This window comes from Balaenoptera ricei, chromosome 2 (assembly GCF_028023285.1).
Source record: "Balaenoptera ricei isolate mBalRic1 chromosome 2, mBalRic1.hap2, whole genome shotgun sequence".
Taxonomy (NCBI): Eukaryota; Metazoa; Chordata; class Mammalia; order Artiodactyla; family Balaenopteridae; genus Balaenoptera; species Balaenoptera ricei.
In genome coordinates this window covers 70,770,358-70,788,839 of record NC_082640.1, presented here as the reverse complement: position 1 = coordinate 70,788,839, position 18,482 = coordinate 70,770,358, and the positions used below count along the sequence as shown (strand labels likewise).

The following is an 18,482-nucleotide window of genomic DNA, read 5'->3' as shown; positions in this document are numbered from 1 at the left end:
TGTGACTTAATGAATAATAGATGTGAAATGGTTTTAGAATCTTTAAATAAGAAATTATTATTGAAGAATTTAAAAAATCTAAAAGGAAATGCCATTTTAATGGTATACTAGAAACTACCTCTAGTTATAACAAATGTTATATATAATATATATCTGTGTGTATATATATAAATACATATCTAGATATACAGATGTATAATAAATCTACCTCTATCATAACCCTATCACTGCGCTCAGAGTTTTTCTCTTTCCCACTAGACTTGAAAACGAGACCAGTGGATCATTCAAGTCTATACCAAGCACTTAGCACAGTACCTGACCAAATTTCCTAAATTAACAATGACCAATCCCAATAGTTCTGAATTTCCTTGACTTTATAAAACTCATGGAAAAATTAAAAGCCTAAAAAAATCATATCATCCAAATCAAGGCCACAAATATCGACTCTAAATTAGATTTAATCCTTTTTTAAAAAATTGAAGTATAGTTGATAATCCTTTTGTAAACCAAGGTTACATTAACCAGCCTGTGTTGGGGGAGGGGATGAAAGTGAGGAAACCAGCCTTAGGGAGAAACAAAAATAAAAATTCTGTAATAAAAGTGCTGCATTTTGGTGGGGTGGGCCCTAACTTCTTAATCAACATTTATGAGAACATATACTTATGCAGATATAGAGAGCTTCTTAAGTCTATAGAATGTAAAATTATATATTTTTTCTTTTTATACCTCAAAACTTAGTAATGGATGTGGGATAAGCTTGCTTACCACCTAAAAATTAGGGATCTGTAAAGTTTGGATTTTTGAAAATACCACAGTCCTTAGAAAGCTACGTCACAGATGATGGATTGCTTCTCTCTTTCAATCTCAAACATTCTGCCTCTTGAATACCTGTACTGTAAAGGGGGTTCTTCACCATTGGGTAGATGGGGGATCTCAGGTGGTGTTACAAAAACAGTATGTTCACTTTTGAAAGATTCATCCAGTTCTATAAGTCGCACTTCACCACTCTTGTCCATATCCACCTGAAGGAGTTTAAAAAACATACATTAAAAAAATACATTCGCCAGACAAGTGTTTGTTTATAGGGGAATGGTTAAATAAACCATTTACACAACTGGACACTAAGGAACTATTTTTTTAAAAAAAAAGAATGAGCAAGTTCTCTACGTAGCACTATATAAAGCTCTCCAGGATAATTAAGTGAAAATAATAAGATGCAGGACATTGTATATAGTATACTATCTTTTAAGTAAGAAAGAGGGAAAAATTTTTTTAATTAAAAAAAAAAAGAAAGAGGGAAAAATAAGAACACATATTCATTTTTTGCTTGTAGTCACATAAAGGAATACTTAAAAAAAAAAAAAAGGGAATTCCCTGGCGGTCCAGTGGTTAGAACGCTGCGCTTCCACTGCAGGGGGCGCAGGTTCGATCCCTGGTCGGGAACTAAGATCCTGCATGCCACACAGCAGCGTGGCCAAAAATAGGAAAAAAAAAAAAAAGTAATTATCTATTTGGCTAAGAGGAGATGAAGGGAGTGGACAAGAATGGGACAGGACCAGATTTCCCAATATATACCTTTTAATGTTATTTTTGCATTTTGAATAATGAAAATTTATTCAAGAAATCCTATTTTTAAAAATATTATTATATTAACATATAATAATATTAAAACGTATGTGTGTGTGTGTTGAGAATACTGGGTTCTGTCTTTGATTTCTACTAAATATAACGAATTTCCCTAAGTTCTTCCAGCATTTGTAGAAGCACATTTGAATTAAATTCTAGTCACATCAATATTTAAAGCATTTTAGTAGTACTATTTCCCCTAGATACTCTATGGTAAGGTAATAGTCATAAAAAATAAAAACTTCATAGAATCTAAACTTCCCAAAAGGCACTCATAAACTAAAGAGCACAACACTGACATTAATTTAAACCAGATGTCAAACACATGACAAAATATAACCCACAGAACTTTTCCAGGTTAGACAGAATTAATGTCACATACCAGCCAGGAATAAATGGGAAAACAAGAATTATTAACAAGTTAAATCTTAAGATAAGGATTTAGGGCCGAGTATACCAAAAAAGGACAGGGACAGCTTTAAAGTTTTTCTAACTTTTAGGAAGAGTTGATACATTCAGAGTCTTCTTTTATAAATTGTTGTTTACAATTTCACAGCATTACATGCTGTAATCTCTAGTATTAAAGAATGTTTTTAATGGTGTATCCAGACATTTTAGACAACAATTAAGGCGTGTTTCAGAATTATAATTAATGACAGGAGAAAATGTTCACAAAATAATGATAAATGAAAAAATCAGACTACTAAATAATATAAATGTGTGTGTGTGTATACACACACACACACAGAGTGTGCTTCTAATTTTCTTAAGAGTGTGCATATATCTGTTATATAGATATATTTCTGGGTGTGCACACTTTCTCTCATACACACAGATGCGCATACACATCTGTTATCAAAATGTTACCTATGGGTGATGGTATTATTGGCAATTAATTTTCTTTATATTGTTATTTGCTTTCCAATTAAAAATAATGAATATTATTTTTATTTGCTTTTTAAAAATTACAAAAGTAATAAATGCTCAGAATAAAAATTTAAACAAGGCAGACTATATTGCTTTTAGAATAAGCACTTATTTCAATTCTGTTGAAGGATATTTGAAAGTTAATCAGTATAAAAGAAGGTGCCTTTCTTTTTAGCCTGTCAAAAAGACTTTAATATGGTAAAACTAGCAATGATACAACAAATATAGTAAGTTGGATAATCACAAACCCTGCTGGTACTCAAAACTGGTACAGTCTTTTTTAGAAAGCAAGATGTGTTTAAACGTTATTCTTTCTTAGAATAAGTTCTAAGAAAATAACCTAACATGAAAAAAAGCTATCAGTATGAAAGATGTTTTTTTTGCAGGACTGCAATAGCAATAAATTGGAAGTCATCTGCATGTCAAAAAATAGGTAAATGAATAACGGATGATACACAGATGAAATATACAATCATTCAAAATGAAAAGAGTGAAGGTTATGCAGACTCCTGGTTGAACAAGACAAATTAAACACAACAATTTACCTTCAATCCTTCCTGAAATCTCACCAAAATGAGAGTAAGGAGATTAAAAAACAACGACAATGACAAAATGAACTGGAGAGAAGACAACAGCAGAGCTGAGTTCAAAACATTTTAGAAGCTGCAAAGTAGATTGATGAGACCTGTGAAAGCTGAAAGCCACATATCTGGCACTGGTGAGGGGATAGAGGAGAACACTCAAATAGTCAGCCGTTTTGCTCTACGGAGCACCAGAAAGGTCAGGAATGAAAAGCATGATGCCCCTGAAGATGGGAGGGCAAGTGGGGTTGAATTGGGAGAATTAGTTAAATCCTGCATTTAAGAACTCCTAGATCCCTTGCCCAACCCAGTATAGTTAGGCCACTACCTCTCCGCAACATGGCATAAGACTAGGTTGGGTCTTTCTGAGTGAAGAACCAGAGGGACTTTAGACTTGAGGACGCTGGGCAGAGCTGAGGAAGATGAAGAAGGTTAATAAAAACAGGTGAAGTGAGTAAAAGCCTACATGTGACAACAAGTGGAAAATCTTAGTTACCTTCCCCACTCAGCTCTGAGAATACTTACAGTCAGGCTTATGTACTCCAGGCTTGAGACTGGAGATACCTCCTGGGGAAACTACGTAGCCTAAAAGAAAAGAACTGCAGACACTGATCAAATAGGGACTCTAATGAAATAGTTGAGTTCCTTTATGATCATCAGTCTCATACCTAAGGAAGCTCCAAGCCCCACCCTCCCAGAAAGAGCTCTAATGAGTTCTCTGTGCCTCACACTTGACAATGAATACCAACCAAAGATCACACAAAAAACCAATAACTTGAAATAGAATAAAGTAAACAAATATTAAAAGGTATTTTGAAGAAGCAGAGACAATGCAAGGGGGAAAAAAACCTTCAAAACAACTAAAATGAATAAGCCTACACCCATGAAACAAGAAGATGCTATAAGCAAGGAGCACTCAGGGACTTCCCTGGTTAAGTGGTTAAGACTCCACGCTCCCAATGCAGGGGGCCTGGGTTCAATCCCTGGTCAGGGAACTAGATGCCACATGCATGCCGCAACTAAGGAGCCCACCTGCCACAACTAAGGAGCCCACCTGCCACAACTAAGACCTGGTGCAACCAAATAAATAAATAAATAAAATAAAAATAAATATCTACAAAGAAAGAAAAAAAAGAAAGGAACATTCAGAGAATGAAAAGGAGCTATGGCAATTACAAACATGATAGCAGAGGTAAAATGTATACTATAATGGATGAAAGATAAAATTGAAGAAATCTCCCAGAAAGTGGAGATGAATGACAGAGAGGCAGAAAATGGGATGGGGAAAAAAAAAAAAAGAAAATTAAGCAGATCGGGCCAGGAGGGCCAATATACAAATATGTATTTCAGAACCAGAGAACAGAGAAAGTGGAGGAAAGAAAAAGAAAGAAAAAAATGCAAGAAAATTCCCCACAATTTGAAGGCCATGAGTCCATAGATTAAAAGGGCCTACAAGTGTCCAACTCAGAGATGAAAAGAAGGCTGTCACCAGGCATATCCTTGTGATTTCAGAATATCAGGGATCTTAAATGCTTCCAGACAGAAAAAGAGATTAGGCACAGAAGATCAGAAATCAAGATACTGTTAGACTAGATGTTATTCTCAACAATAACAATCCAGAAGACAATGCAGTAATGACTTGATTTTACATCCGACCGAATTAGCATTCAAGTATTAAGGCAGAATAATGAAATTTGCAGACAGGCAGGGCATCAAAAAATGTATCTCCCATGTACTCTTTCTCACTAAACTACTGAAAGTTGTGATTCACCATAACAAGGAAATAAACCAAGAAAGAAGTTATTGAAGCCAGAAAGCAGGGGATACAAATCCGGAGAGAGGTCAGTATAATTCTAAGATGATGGTGAATGACAGACTAGAAAGCAGTCAGTTCAGACTGGAACACAAAGATGGAAAGCTCCAGCAAGAACTTAAAAAAAAAACCAAAAAAACCCAACAAACGGATAGATTACTTAATATATTAGAAAAATTGAGAGATTTTAGATTTTTTACCTTCATAGAAGAGTTTGGAGATGAATTAATAATACACACAAAACAAGAAATATAGCAATTATTAACTTCAGGGAAAACAAAAGTCCATACATAAAAGGAAATTTAACTACAATATATATATGGCCTACCTGTGATTATATACAGTGATAAAAATATTAACATTGAACAACCATCTGACCAACTACATTGGGAAAATTTTGGTGATGGTGGTAAATATGACATTAATAGATAATATATAAAACAATAAGCGCAATAACAACACATTATTTGGAAATCTTAAGGAAAATGACTGATGAAATGGCTGAAAGAGAAAGTGCTTACCTTTGGGAACAGAAACTAGGGGTGGGAAATAGAACTACCATATGACCCAGCAATCCCACTACTGGGCATATACCTGGAGAAAACCATAATTCAAAAAGATACATACACTCCAATGTTCATTGCAGCACTATTTACAATAGCCAGGACATGGAAGCAACCTAAATGTCCATCAACAGAGGAATGGATAAAGAAGATGTGGTACATAGATACAATGGAGTATCACTCAGCCATAAAAAAAGAACAAAATAATTCCACTTGCAGCAACATGGATGGACCTAGAGATTGTCATTCTGAGTGAAGTAAGTCAGACTGAGGAAGACAAATATCCTATGATATCGCTTCTATGTGGAATCATAAAAAAGGGTACAAATGAATTTATTTACAAAACATAAGTAGAGGCACGGCTGTAGAAAAAAAACTTATGGTTACCATGGGATGGGGGGGGGAGGGATAAACTGGGAGATTGCAACTGACATATACACACTACTATATATAAAATAGATAACTAACAGGAACCTGCTGTATAGCACAGGGAACTCCACTCAATACTCTGTAATGGCCTATATGGGAAAGAATCTTAAAAAAAAAAAAAAAAAGAGTGGATATATGTATAACTGATTCACTTTGCTGCACACCTGAAACTAACACAACATTGTAAATCAACTATACACCAATAAAAATTAAAAAAAAAAAAAAAAAAAAGAAACTAGGGGTGGGGAAAAAATGTGACCTAAGCCTTGTAAAATCATTTGACTTTTTAAACTAGGCTATGTTTTACTTTTTAGAGATTTGGTAGCATATAAAAAATGTTTATAAGATCTGGTTATGTGAAAAATTAGGAAGTATACTATAATTATGTAAAAACATTGAAAGTAAATGTAAAGTGGATATTAGGGTACTGGGCTTATGGAGTTTTTCCTCCCTTTTATTTTCCACACTTCCTGTTACTTTACAAAACAACATTAGGAACATGTCAATGATAACTCAAAATCACTGGTATCCCTAGTAGGATATGGTATCCATGGACAACCCAAGAGTAAATGAGAAGCTCTATACACAAACATTTTTATGCAGATGAAATGGGGTTAATGTAATTATAAGGGCAGCAATGATAACGAAGTAGAAGAGATGGACTAGAATAAAAAGGTTATTCTGGCCCAACAAATACCCAAGGTCATTAGAAAGGAAGCTGGAAACTACTCCGGTCTCCATAATGGAACATTATAAGAGAACTACTTGTCTGGGAGCACCAGGTGCTTTTAAATTTTTATTTATTTATCAGCTTCTCCCTGTCAGACCTGTGTCTTTGCTTGCATAGAAAAAAATCTGTGGACATGGACAATTACCCTAATTCTAAGTATAGTAAAGTCTACTAAAATATTACAATTGTGCTCTGTAAATTCAGTACCTTGGTAAAAGATATTTCCCCTAGCTTGTCTACCAATAGCATCTCATTTCAACATTACAAAAACAGCCATGTAATAAATCCTCCATTTAACAGTTGGGCATTTCTGTCTTTTGGAAAGCACAGTGACATCTGTCTCTACTGGGAGAAAAAAGAAATCCAACACCCATGGCAGGATAAAATTAAAATAATTTTCATATTCTCTTCATATTTTTTCACAAGACATTAAAATGCTCAGAAAACACTGCAGAGGAATGCTTGGGAAACCGAGAAAAACCTTACCAGGCTATTTGTTGCACAAAACTGCTTTTAGTTAAGCTGCATCCTATAGGAACAGATTGTAAGGATTTAAAATACAATCATATGAAGAACAAGAACACATGGTTCTTAAATTAGTCATAAATGAAACTCAAATAATTTTCATACATTGTTTTTCTTACTCCTATTCAGGATTACTCACTCCAGCTTTTTAAAAGTTGGTCAAATGTTTTCCGTTTGGATAGGCTAAGATCAAAAGAGGAATATATCCAATTTCTGTTCAATCTTAGTCATGGATTCTGCTCAATCTTAAGCACTTAATGCACATCTAATATTATTTACTTTTCATAGCTAAACTGCCAGAGGTAAGGGGATCTGTTCACTTAAAAAATTAAGCTCAAAGTCACTCAACTAAGGAATAACCCCACATGAATGTCTATCTTAAAAGTATTACTGATATTCAAAAACCGTTTACAGATTAAAAGTAAGCACTGACTTGCTGTGTTGAATGCACTTAAACTGTGGTATTAAAATATGAAAAGTAGTAACAGCACTGTGTAATTATTTATTTCAGAGAGTTCTGCTTAATAATACTAGGAATACAATTAACCTCTACTCTCACTATATATGAAGATTAAGATATATTTTATGACATCACAAATAAAATAAGATCATTTTTAACTATAAAAAAGATATATTTTGGATTTTGTTACATTTTGTTATTTTCTCTAATAAAACAGTTCTTTGAATTATAATAAAGCAAATACAAGTAACTATGTTTTAGTGAGTTAATTTTCAGTTTTGATTTTCTTAATAATCATCAAAATCTTTAAGTATAACATTAATCCATTATATATAAGTGGTATTTTGTTGAATCTAGACTTTGAATGGGTAAATAGCATTTTAGGAAAACAATCTGCCTAGAAACAATAATTACACATTTAATTGGATTGTTTCTTTTTTGAGACTTCTCAGAATTTATATTCTTTAAGCAATCACTCCAGTCACGCCTCGCATTTTGACTCTTATCAACTAAATAACAGGTGACCTATTTTCAGAAAATCCTAGACAATATAATATAGTAATTATCAGTAATAAAATATCCTCCTTAGAACATGATACCCTAAGTACCTTGCCAAATTATGTCATGAAGGTCTTACAATATTAATGAGTATTTTTTAAACCATGTGATAGTATTATATGAGTTCTTAGCTGAAACACAAACTTGTGAAAACAAGACACATAAAATGAGCAAAAAGTAAAACGGAACAATACAAGATTTCTCTCTTCTGCACTGTTAATTGGATTCTTCCAACTAATTCAGTATTCCTATATGGATTAATAAATCTATTGGCTAAAGCATGCTATTAGCAAAACCCTGTCACTAATTTGGTCCCTTATGATTCAGTTGACTTGGCACAAGGAACAACTGTTACCCAAATACATGCCACTGTTCACAATGGCAGCTCAGTGAGTACATACAGATGACCAGTGGAAGCCCAGCACGATAGAGGAAAAACATTCAAGGTACATGCTGGTCAGAAACATCATTTTTATTTACAAAAACCAACACAATTATTCCTGTAAAAAGGGATTTAGAGAAATTATTCTTTAAAGCATACTTTTCTATTCATTGTACACCTTTTCTATTTAAAGCACAACTTTCTATTTATTTATTCTATTAATATTTAACTTTATAAGCAAGAAATAAGGCAAACTTAAAAATCGGATTAAAATACTGAAAACCAGGTTCTTAGTAAATGCTGCAATGAAGACAAAACTATCAAGGAGCTATAATATTAATTCTCAAAATAAACAAGATTTCAAAGCTTTATACAGGCAGAACTCAACTTACAAAAAGGCAGAGTTCTAAAAGTCTGTCTATAGGGACTTCCCTGGTGGTCCAGCGGTTAAGACTTTGTGCTCCCAATGCAGGGGGCCTGGGTTCAATCCCTGTTCAGGGAACTAGATCCCGCATGCTGCAACGAAGCTTCCACACGTGGCAACGAAGATCCCGTGTGCCGCAACTAAGACCCAGTGCAGCCAGATAAATAAATAAGTAAATAAATAAATTTTTAAAAAATTATTTATTTATTTATTTTTGACTGCGTTGGGTCTTTGTTGCTGCACGTGGGCTTTCTCTAGTTGTGTCGAGCGGGGGCTATTCTTCATTGCAGTGCGCGGGCTTCTCATTGTGGTGACTTCTCTTGTTGCGGACCACAGGTTCTAGGCACGCGGGCTTCAGTAGCTGTGGCTTGTGGGCTCAGTAGTTGTGGCTCCTGGGCCCTAGAGCGCAGGCTCAGTAGTTGTGGCACAAGGGATTAGTTGCTCTGTGGCATGTGGGAACCCGTGTACCCTGCATTGGCAGGCGGATTCTTAACCACTGCACCACCAGGGAAGTCCAATAAATATTTTTTAAAAAATAAAAATTAAAAAAAAGTCTGTCTACAAATAGGTTATTCAAAATACAGAAAATGAATTTCCCCTCAAAACAATATCCTTTCTAGGGTGATAGAAACGTTCTATGTTTTGGAGTCATGGTTACATGGAAATCTATATTTGCCAAAACTTATCAAACTATACACTTCAAAGGTGCATTTATTGTTTGTATATTATACTACAATAAATTTGGACTTTAAAAAATGTCCTAAAAGGTAGTTAGAATATCAATCCACCAAAAAGAAATTTAATACATATTTCTAGCACAACACTGTAGCCATGCACCATCTGAACTACAGCTAATCACCACATATATGAGTGTTTCTGTGGGAAAATGAATTATGAGTTCTAAGCAAATACTGACATATATCCATCTTTTCCCTATTCTAAAGCATTTCAAGGACTAGGGTAGATATTTCTGGGCATCTTAGCTTGTTAACTCTCTATCAGCACCAGAAACAGTATTTCTCCACATCAATCATCTCTCAGGTGTTCCAATTTGAAGGAAAATGTAAATTCCTCCACAAGGCTCTGAACTTGTTCCTGTTCTTCATATGTGTAAGTCATTCAAAAGTTGAACATTTCTACATCATGCAGTAATAAAACCAAATTAACTACTAATCTATAAACTGTAATAAAAACCAGAAAAATATAAAAATCGTCATAAATTTTCCTACTTTATAGTTCATACAACACTACTCTGAACACTGTGAAAAATGCAGTTATAATGATCTCTCCTCACAATACTTTTAAAACGTACATAAGAAAACAACACAGAAAAAAAAAAAAAGAAAACAACACAGAAAGACTAAATGACTTGACTAAAGTCACAAGTAGGAACGCTGAGATCAAAGTTCTCCTGATTCCCAATGCAGTGTTTTTCCTTCTACATCTTGCATGATGAAAATCATTTTTATAAGACACATATGGCACTTATTAATTTGATCAATCCCTCCATATGTAACAATCTCCCATCTCCAACACCACTCCTCCTCCATGCATATGACTCCTTCACCCTAATTTGGCTTTGACAACTCCTTCCAGACCAACCCTCTGCCCCACCAGGCTGACATCTCCCTCATCCAGATTAAACTATGATACCCCATTTGCTGGGCCTACCCAGTGGGGACACTGTCCTTGCCTTGCTTAGACTCTGACACTCTGTGCTGTCCTCATGTCTGCATGAACGCATACTGTTTAGGTTCTGACCCCTGGAAATAGTCTGTCCTCCAGCATGGACACTCTCTTTATCCTGCTCGTCCTCTGGTCCCCCATGCTAGGCCACCCCCTGCATGGATAGATGCTCTCCTCACCTGGCTTGGGCTCCAACACCCCATGCTAGGCTGCTCCTCCTTCTTCACCCATTCAGGTTTTGACACCCCTCTTTGAGCCACTGTTTCCCAAGCTCCTCTCTATCCACCATGGATACCCACTTTGCTCTATTCCACTAATGATAGCGGACTACAGGGGCAGGAAAGGTTTCACACATGAATTTAATATACTAGAATTAATTCACTTAATTTATGCTATAAATGCACTCCCAAATTGTAGAAATATTCAGGTGAAATGTTATGTTCTACACCTACTCTCAGCATGTGACAATCCACCTTAGACCAAAAGGAGAGGTGAAAATTAAGGATGATCAAGTTAGAGGTCCATAGGCTTGGACAAAGCTCCCATAGTCTGTAAGTGGACAGGCAGTGTTACAGACCTGGTTGCTAAAATAAAACTCATAATTTGGTAAAATCCTGCAAAGTACTCTTAAGAGGTTGTGGTCTATAACATCTAGTAGGCCACCAAAACTTTCATAATAAAGGGTCAGTGATGAAATGGAATTAATTTAAATTTTGTTAAAAGTTGGTTAAGTTATAAATAGAAACTGTAACTCATAACATTTATAACAGTCACACAAAATAAGTTACGGCACTGTAGACATACTATTACTTACTTTATCTACACAATCATCAAAAAACGCCAGGCTTGCATCTTTATCACTGACAAAAGAACATTCCTCAATGAAGCGAATAAACATTTGTGTTTTGGTCATCATGTTATAGAATTTCTGATGTGACCGGTCCCGGCTTCTTAAGAAAGCTGTTCAACATAAATTTGTAATTTTAGCATATATAATATCATTTATAGATTCAGAGAATTTTTGAGCTAGAAGGAACTAGATCAACCATGTCATCTATACCCCCCACACCCTACTATTTTGCAGAAAAAGAAACTAAGACCCCTGAAGGGGAAGTAACCTGACCAAGATAGCAATAGGAAAGGAACTTGAACCCAGATCTTTCAAATCCCCCAACCCAGGGGCTCCTCTGCTTGCCCAACACCACCAGGCTGCCCTGAAAGCTAAAAGCATCAATATCTTAACGCATCTGTGACACAACAGAGTGCAGTGGTACATGGTTAGGAAGCTCTGTACTTTTCAAATAGTCTCTTCTGCATATTTTGCTAATGGGATTATATCTAATGTGCCTGAGAAATAACCAGTCCTATGGAAATGGATTACCAACTGAGCTGATACTCACATACTCCTGACATAGATAAGTATATTTTGATAAATATGAGCTACTAACCCAGAAAGCAATCATCATAAGGTTAAGCTCAATAATATGAAAGCTGTAGTACTATGCAATCACTCACCTTGTAGGGCAAAAAGAGAGGCTGCATCTGTGGCTGTCTCAGATGGGGCTTGTGTTATTGGTCTTAAGTATGATCTATAACCTTTTAAAATAGAGGCCATGAAACATAAAAATGCCTCTTGGATTTCCAAATCTATCATGTGCAACCTCTTTCCAGAATTAAAATCATAATCATTCATTGCTAAGTCCATTAGTCCATCGTCTCTTGGTCTCTGCTGCACTGTGAAGAAATACAGTGTTAATGTTTTCCCCAGAACTGTCAAAATTAATGTTCATAAAGGTATCAATTATAAATCCATTGCATATGTAATTCAAGTCATTATGCTGCATACCTTAAACTTGTACAGTCCTGTATGTCAATTATATCTCAATAAAATTGAAAGAAAAATAATAAATGTGTTGTGTTTTCAAAAGGGCTCACGCTCCTTCAACCCTTTGTTTACATAACTCCTTAATATATAACCCTAGCAAAACTTGAATTTGGTCTGAGGATAAGGATGGTAGTAATGGTCAATGTTAACTTCCTGATTTTCATGGTTATAGCATACTGCAGTGATACAGAATGTACTTATTGGTAGGAAATACACTTCATTTGGAGATGATGGGGACATCTATTCTCAAAAGGTCACGGAAACAAAGTTTGTGATTGCCTCAAAATTTTAAAACTTCTTAAAATATGAGGAACAATAAATCATCTTAGGGAGATTTTTTTTGGGGTTCTTATTGTTTAAAAAAGTAAAAGTTCGTGGGCACTGGAATGGAAGGCCTAGGTTTTAATCCTAGCTTCATCCTTATTAACTGTATGATCTCTGACAAGCTACCTCCCTCAAACTTAGTATCTTCACAGTTGTAAAGACAAAAGAATGTATGTGAAAGTGCTCTGAAGCTGTAAAGTGATATATAATCCTGAATAACAATATCAGTATTGTTTAAACCTGTAATTTTAAGCTGTAAGAGTCTACCCTTCAGTAGAGCCAGATGGGTTATTTCACTTATTTTAATAATACTTAAATACTGCTACAAAAGCTGTTGGACTTCTCAGTTATTCAAAAGAAGCACATGAATTTTTAGAAAGCAATTAACTAAGTAGCTTAAATAAAATTCCATACATAATTTATTTGTTCCATAGTATAAAATTTGTTCCATTTGATGTCATTTTTTCATATCCCAATACTTATGAGCCACTTCTGAATTATCTACTTGTTATAAGGTTTACTTTGTAAACACTGTCTTTTTCCATGTCTCTTTCCAACTATTCTATAGGCACCCTTGAACCCTTGAGGATGTAGGCCACCTCTCATGTTTATATTTCACCTAATACATAAATGAGAACCTCAACTATTGCTGCACCATTACTGACCATTTTTTATACAATAAGTATTAAATTATGAACCCTGAATGGACTGTTGGTATAAAATACCAAGAGGATTAGATAAATGAAGGCTTAATTCCTCTTATTGGTAATTCTGGATCACTATCAAGATACTCTTATTGTAAGCTTTGAACTGAAATTCTCCATATCCTAATCAATTTTCACTTTAATTAATTTCCGAATGCTTCTGGCAAGCTTCTATTTTCAAATTATTTGAGGTAAGCACAGCATTAAGATCTACTGAAGGTGAAAAGCACATGACCTTGCTCTCAACCCACAAAAATCATCAGCATTTTCTAATGTAATTTAAACCATCTGTCTTAGATTTTCAAAACTAACTTTCTATTCTATGTATAAAGAAAATACACAAGTAGAAACCAGTATTTTTTCCATAGTATTTGAAAATAATCACCTTAATCTCTTTTTGAATTTTATTATGATGTAAAATATTAACTTTGTAAATCTCCCACTCAGCTTCTAAAAAATTTTGCTTTAATGCTCATTTGCCTTTAAGATTGTAAAAACACTTTCCTTTAGGTAAACACCATCCTTTTACACGTAAGGCAAAGTTGCTGGAGTCCTTTCTTCAGATTAAATTACTTCCTTTAATTAAATTATACACTTACATTTTGCCAACTGCTGGTGCAAATTATTCAGTGTGTTCATCAGATTTTTACATGGTTTCTTTGGAAGTACCTTCCAGGCTACATTTTTCTTGTCACCAGTTCTGAGATTAAATGACAACAATAATATATTTGTTAGATTAACTTGGGGTGGGGCAGGGGTGGGTATATATCTGTTATTTATAAAAAGGGGAAAAGAGAAAACACATTGAACAAAAATAAAATATACAAAATATTCTACTTAACAGAAGAAAAATACTACAGGGGTAAATTGGAGTGTTTAATACTTAAAAATTAATTTATATGAGAGTAGAACCCTGTATTAAATATAGCTCAAAACTTTACACTTATGTTTATACTGAGTCAATTCCACTTGCTTTGGAATCATGCAAATCACTACAAAACTTAATGTGGTGGTCATTACTCTTAATCTTATCTAAGAGTCTCTAGACACCTAAACATTGGGAAAATCCTACTATTAGGAGATTTTTTCTTATATACTCTAAGACAAAGCACTGTAGAAAACTTTTAATGAACTTATGATCCATAAAGCTTATCAAAATACTTCGGTATATCCAAATATTTAGTTTCCTAAAAATATAAGTAAAATTTAGCTTTGTTTCTTTCAGAAAAGAAATAATCTATAATATTAGATTATTTGGGCTTCCCTGGTGGCACAGTGGTTAAGAATCCGCCTGCCAATGCAGGGGACACGGGTTCGAGTCCTGGTCCGGGAAGATCCCACATGCCGCGGAGCAACTAAGTCCATGCGCCACAACTACTGAAGCCCATGTGCCACAACTACCGAAGCCCGCACATCACAACTACTGAAGCCCGTGCGCCTAGAGCCCGTGCTCCACAACAAGAGAAGCCACTACAATGAGAAGCCCACGCACTGCGACGAAGAGTAGCCCCCGCTCGCTGCAACTAGAGAAAGCCCGTGTGCAGCAATGAAGACCCAACACAGCCAAAAATAATTAATTAATTAATTAAAAAATATTAGATTATTTGAATAAAGTATAACACTCCAAAATACTTTTATAACTATAAAAGAGGACATCAGCTTGACAGTGATATCTTTGTTTCTAGATGAACTCCTATAATCTCCTTTATACAACCTTTACAACACAGTTAATCCTTTTTTTTAAAAAATTTATTTTATTTATTTTTATTTTTGGCTGCGTTGGGTCTTTGTTGCTGTGTGTGGGCTTTCTCTAGTTGAGGCGAGTGGGGGCCACTCTTTGTTGCGGTGCACGGGCGTCTCACCACGGTGGCTCCTCTTGTTGCGGAGCACGGGCTCTAGGCACATGGGCTTCAGTAGTTGAGGCACGCAGGCTCAGTAGTTGTGGCTCGCGGGCTCTAAAGTGCAGGCTCAGTAGTCATGGCACACGGGTTTAGTTGCTCCGCGGCATGTAGGATCTTCCTGGACCAGGGCTTGAACCCTTGTCCCCTGCATTGGCAGGTGGATTCTTAACCATTGTGCCACCAGGGAAGCCCATGATCTTTAAACTATATATGGAGTAGGAGAAGAAAAGAGCATGGTGATAAAACATGATAAAGCTTTTGGACTTAACTATAGCTTTGTTGATTCCACTCTCTATTTATTAAATCTTTTTTCTATTTCAAAAGCAATAAATACTCATTTTAGGAAACTTGAAAAATGCAGAGAAAAAGGAGAAGAAAAGTAAATCACTTATGTTCTAACCACCAAAGACATCATAGCACCGGTGTGAAATGGAATTGCTGAACTTTTTTTTTTAATGTTCCCTAAACTTCCCACAGAACAAAAAGGGCAAATATCACTTTGAAAGAAAAAAGAGTGGATGGGAAAGCTTAAGCTGACAAAGAAGAACTGTCTTGGAATCTACCCTATCTTTCCACAATGATAATAAAATACAGATAGGGCAGGGTCAAACTGCAGATGTCCTGCTGTGAGATTTTATTTCATCTATAATGTGACCAGGACTATGGAACCCTGTATTAAAGTGAGAACACAATGTAAAAACACTTTTGACATTATTTTCTTGCTAAAACTTTAAAACACAGCACTCCTACTGTGCCTTAGCATTCACTGTGTGTGTGCCTGACTTGCTAACTAGATTATTAGCAACTTAAGAGAAAGGAGTGTATCTGGTTTGTCTTTTTATTCCCAGTGCCTAGCAAAAAAAAAAAAAAAAAAAAAAAAAAAGGCACTCAAGAGATGTCTGTAGCATAAGTGAATGAACAGTATTTTGGTATCATTTCATCAAATTACTATTATTTACTCACATAATTTCCTCCTCTTGCCCTTGATATCATCACTGTAAAACTTGGCTCGGGAGAAGAGTTTTACTGAGGGACTTCCCTGGTGACGCAGTGGTTAAGAATCCACCTGCCAATGCAGGGGACACGGGTTCGAGCCCTGGTCCGGGAAGATTCCACATGCCGCAGAGCAACTAAACCCATGTACCACGACTACTGAGCCTGCGCTCTAGAGCCCGTGAGCCACAACTACTGAGCCCACATGCCACAACTACTGAGCCCAAGCACCTAGAGCCCGTGCTCTGCAACAAGAGAAGCCACCGCAATGAGAAGCCCGTGCACCGCAACAAAGAGTGGCCCCTGCTTGCTGCAACTAGAGAATGCCTGCGCGCAGCAACGAAGACCCAAGGCAGACAAAAATAATTAAAAAAAAAAAAAAAAAAAGGAATTTTATCTAATACCTGAGTTTGGATCTATGACAGCCTTCTGCATTTTTATTCATAGTAAGTTCCATTTATAGGATTACTATTGCATAAGTAGTTAGCCAGTAATTAGTGGCAGAAGTAATAGTTATGGAGTCAGACAATGATAGTTTCAAAATCAGTTCTGGCAGTTTTAAGTTATGTGCCTTTTTATAAATTACTTAAAAATCTAAGCTTTGGATTTCTTATCTGTCTGTCAGACTGGTTGGTAAAAACTACCTCACAAAATACAGAGAATAATATGAGATACCTTAGGCTATGCATACAGCTTTATGCCTAGTACATATGAGATATTAATTTCCCTTTCTTCAGAAATTTCTTGACATTCATAATATATTCCTTATTATATGTATTTATGAGTCAGAGAAGGGAAAAGGAAACCACAAATTTCATACTCAGATTTTTCTGTCAAATTTCAGGTTGAGGCTCCAGAAATTCAGGATGAAGGAAAGTAGAAAGCTATTAATTCACTAGTTTAGTCCTCCAATAGGTTTGGAAAGGCCATAAAACCAAGAAGGAAGACCACTGATGAGTGCAAACAAGTCATGTTTCTTTGATTCTTTAACTCATTAGTGATCAAAACAAAGTTAAAATAATAAGAAAAAAATTCTTTTAACAAATTGAGGAAAAGTATAAAAGTATAAAAAGAGAGAAAATGTATATACTTATTTGCCACCCTGAATTTCAATTTTTAAAAACATTATGTCATGTAACATTAACAACTGGCCAAAAAAAAAGAGATACTACTTTAATATTTGAAGAATTAAATATTTCTGGTAAAGTATGAAATGTTCATGGTAAAGAATCTTTGACGCTATTTATCCCATATATAAAATGGCTTTAATGCACAAAGTACATCCCATATTTTCTTGGTTAGGCTTCTGAAAGCATACATGCCTTATAAAATTATTTTTTGCTAAACTTTTCTAATGGTTTAGGCAGTTGAGGTTTTGACATATAACAATACTAGAATTAATGTAAGATTTCAGAATTAAATCAAAAGGCGTTAATATGAAACATGCTTATTTAAAAATGGAGAAAAACCTATCTCACAACTACGTACTTAAATTGTAAAAGGTATACTAGCTTTTAGGCTTTACTAATAGGGTAACTTGCAGTTATTTTAAGTATGTCCTGTGGATGCAACGTGGTATTGCATCAATTTCCTCTTCCCTGAAGAGCTTAAGTATGATTAAACTGAAAATAAACAATACAAGAGAAAACACTGAATTATAAAAAAGCTGTAAGTATACAGTTCCAGTAGCTTAGCTACAACTTAAATATTATTCCAATAGAGAGAGAGAAAATTATAAAATCCTTACATTTCTTACATAAATTTCTAAGTAAGCGTAAGATTATAATATTTCTCAAATATTGAAAGAGCTGAGGATTAAAACCTTCTCTAATACACTAAACCTATCCCATCAAAGTATAGTAAGAACTGATTCAAAGATGGTAAAAACCCCAAATATAAAAACAACATAGCTCAAAAGAATTCTAGTTATCATTCACAAAATATACATTTACATACATACACTACAAAGTT

General features: G+C 35.0%; 1 protein-coding gene across 8 annotated transcripts in view; it reads right to left on the bottom strand.

Moving 5' to 3' along the window:
• Positions 1-18,482, bottom strand: part of DENND4A (DENN domain containing 4A) — a 130,356-nt gene that overhangs the window by 44,086 nt on the left and 67,788 nt on the right. For all 8 annotated transcript variants that reach the window (XR_009500805.1, XM_059912978.1, XM_059912979.1 and 5 more), the window contains 4 exons: positions 14,217-14,317; positions 12,220-12,438; positions 11,519-11,664; positions 889-1,022 (listed from right to left, as the gene is read on the bottom strand). Coding sequence is in view for 7 of the 8 variants with exons in the window: in XM_059912978.1 (XP_059768961.1) it covers positions 889-1,022; positions 11,519-11,664; positions 12,220-12,438; positions 14,217-14,317 (600 nt within the window). In the remaining variant the exon portion in view is untranslated. The remainder of the gene's footprint in view (positions 1-888; positions 1,023-11,518; positions 11,665-12,219; positions 12,439-14,216; positions 14,318-18,482) is intronic.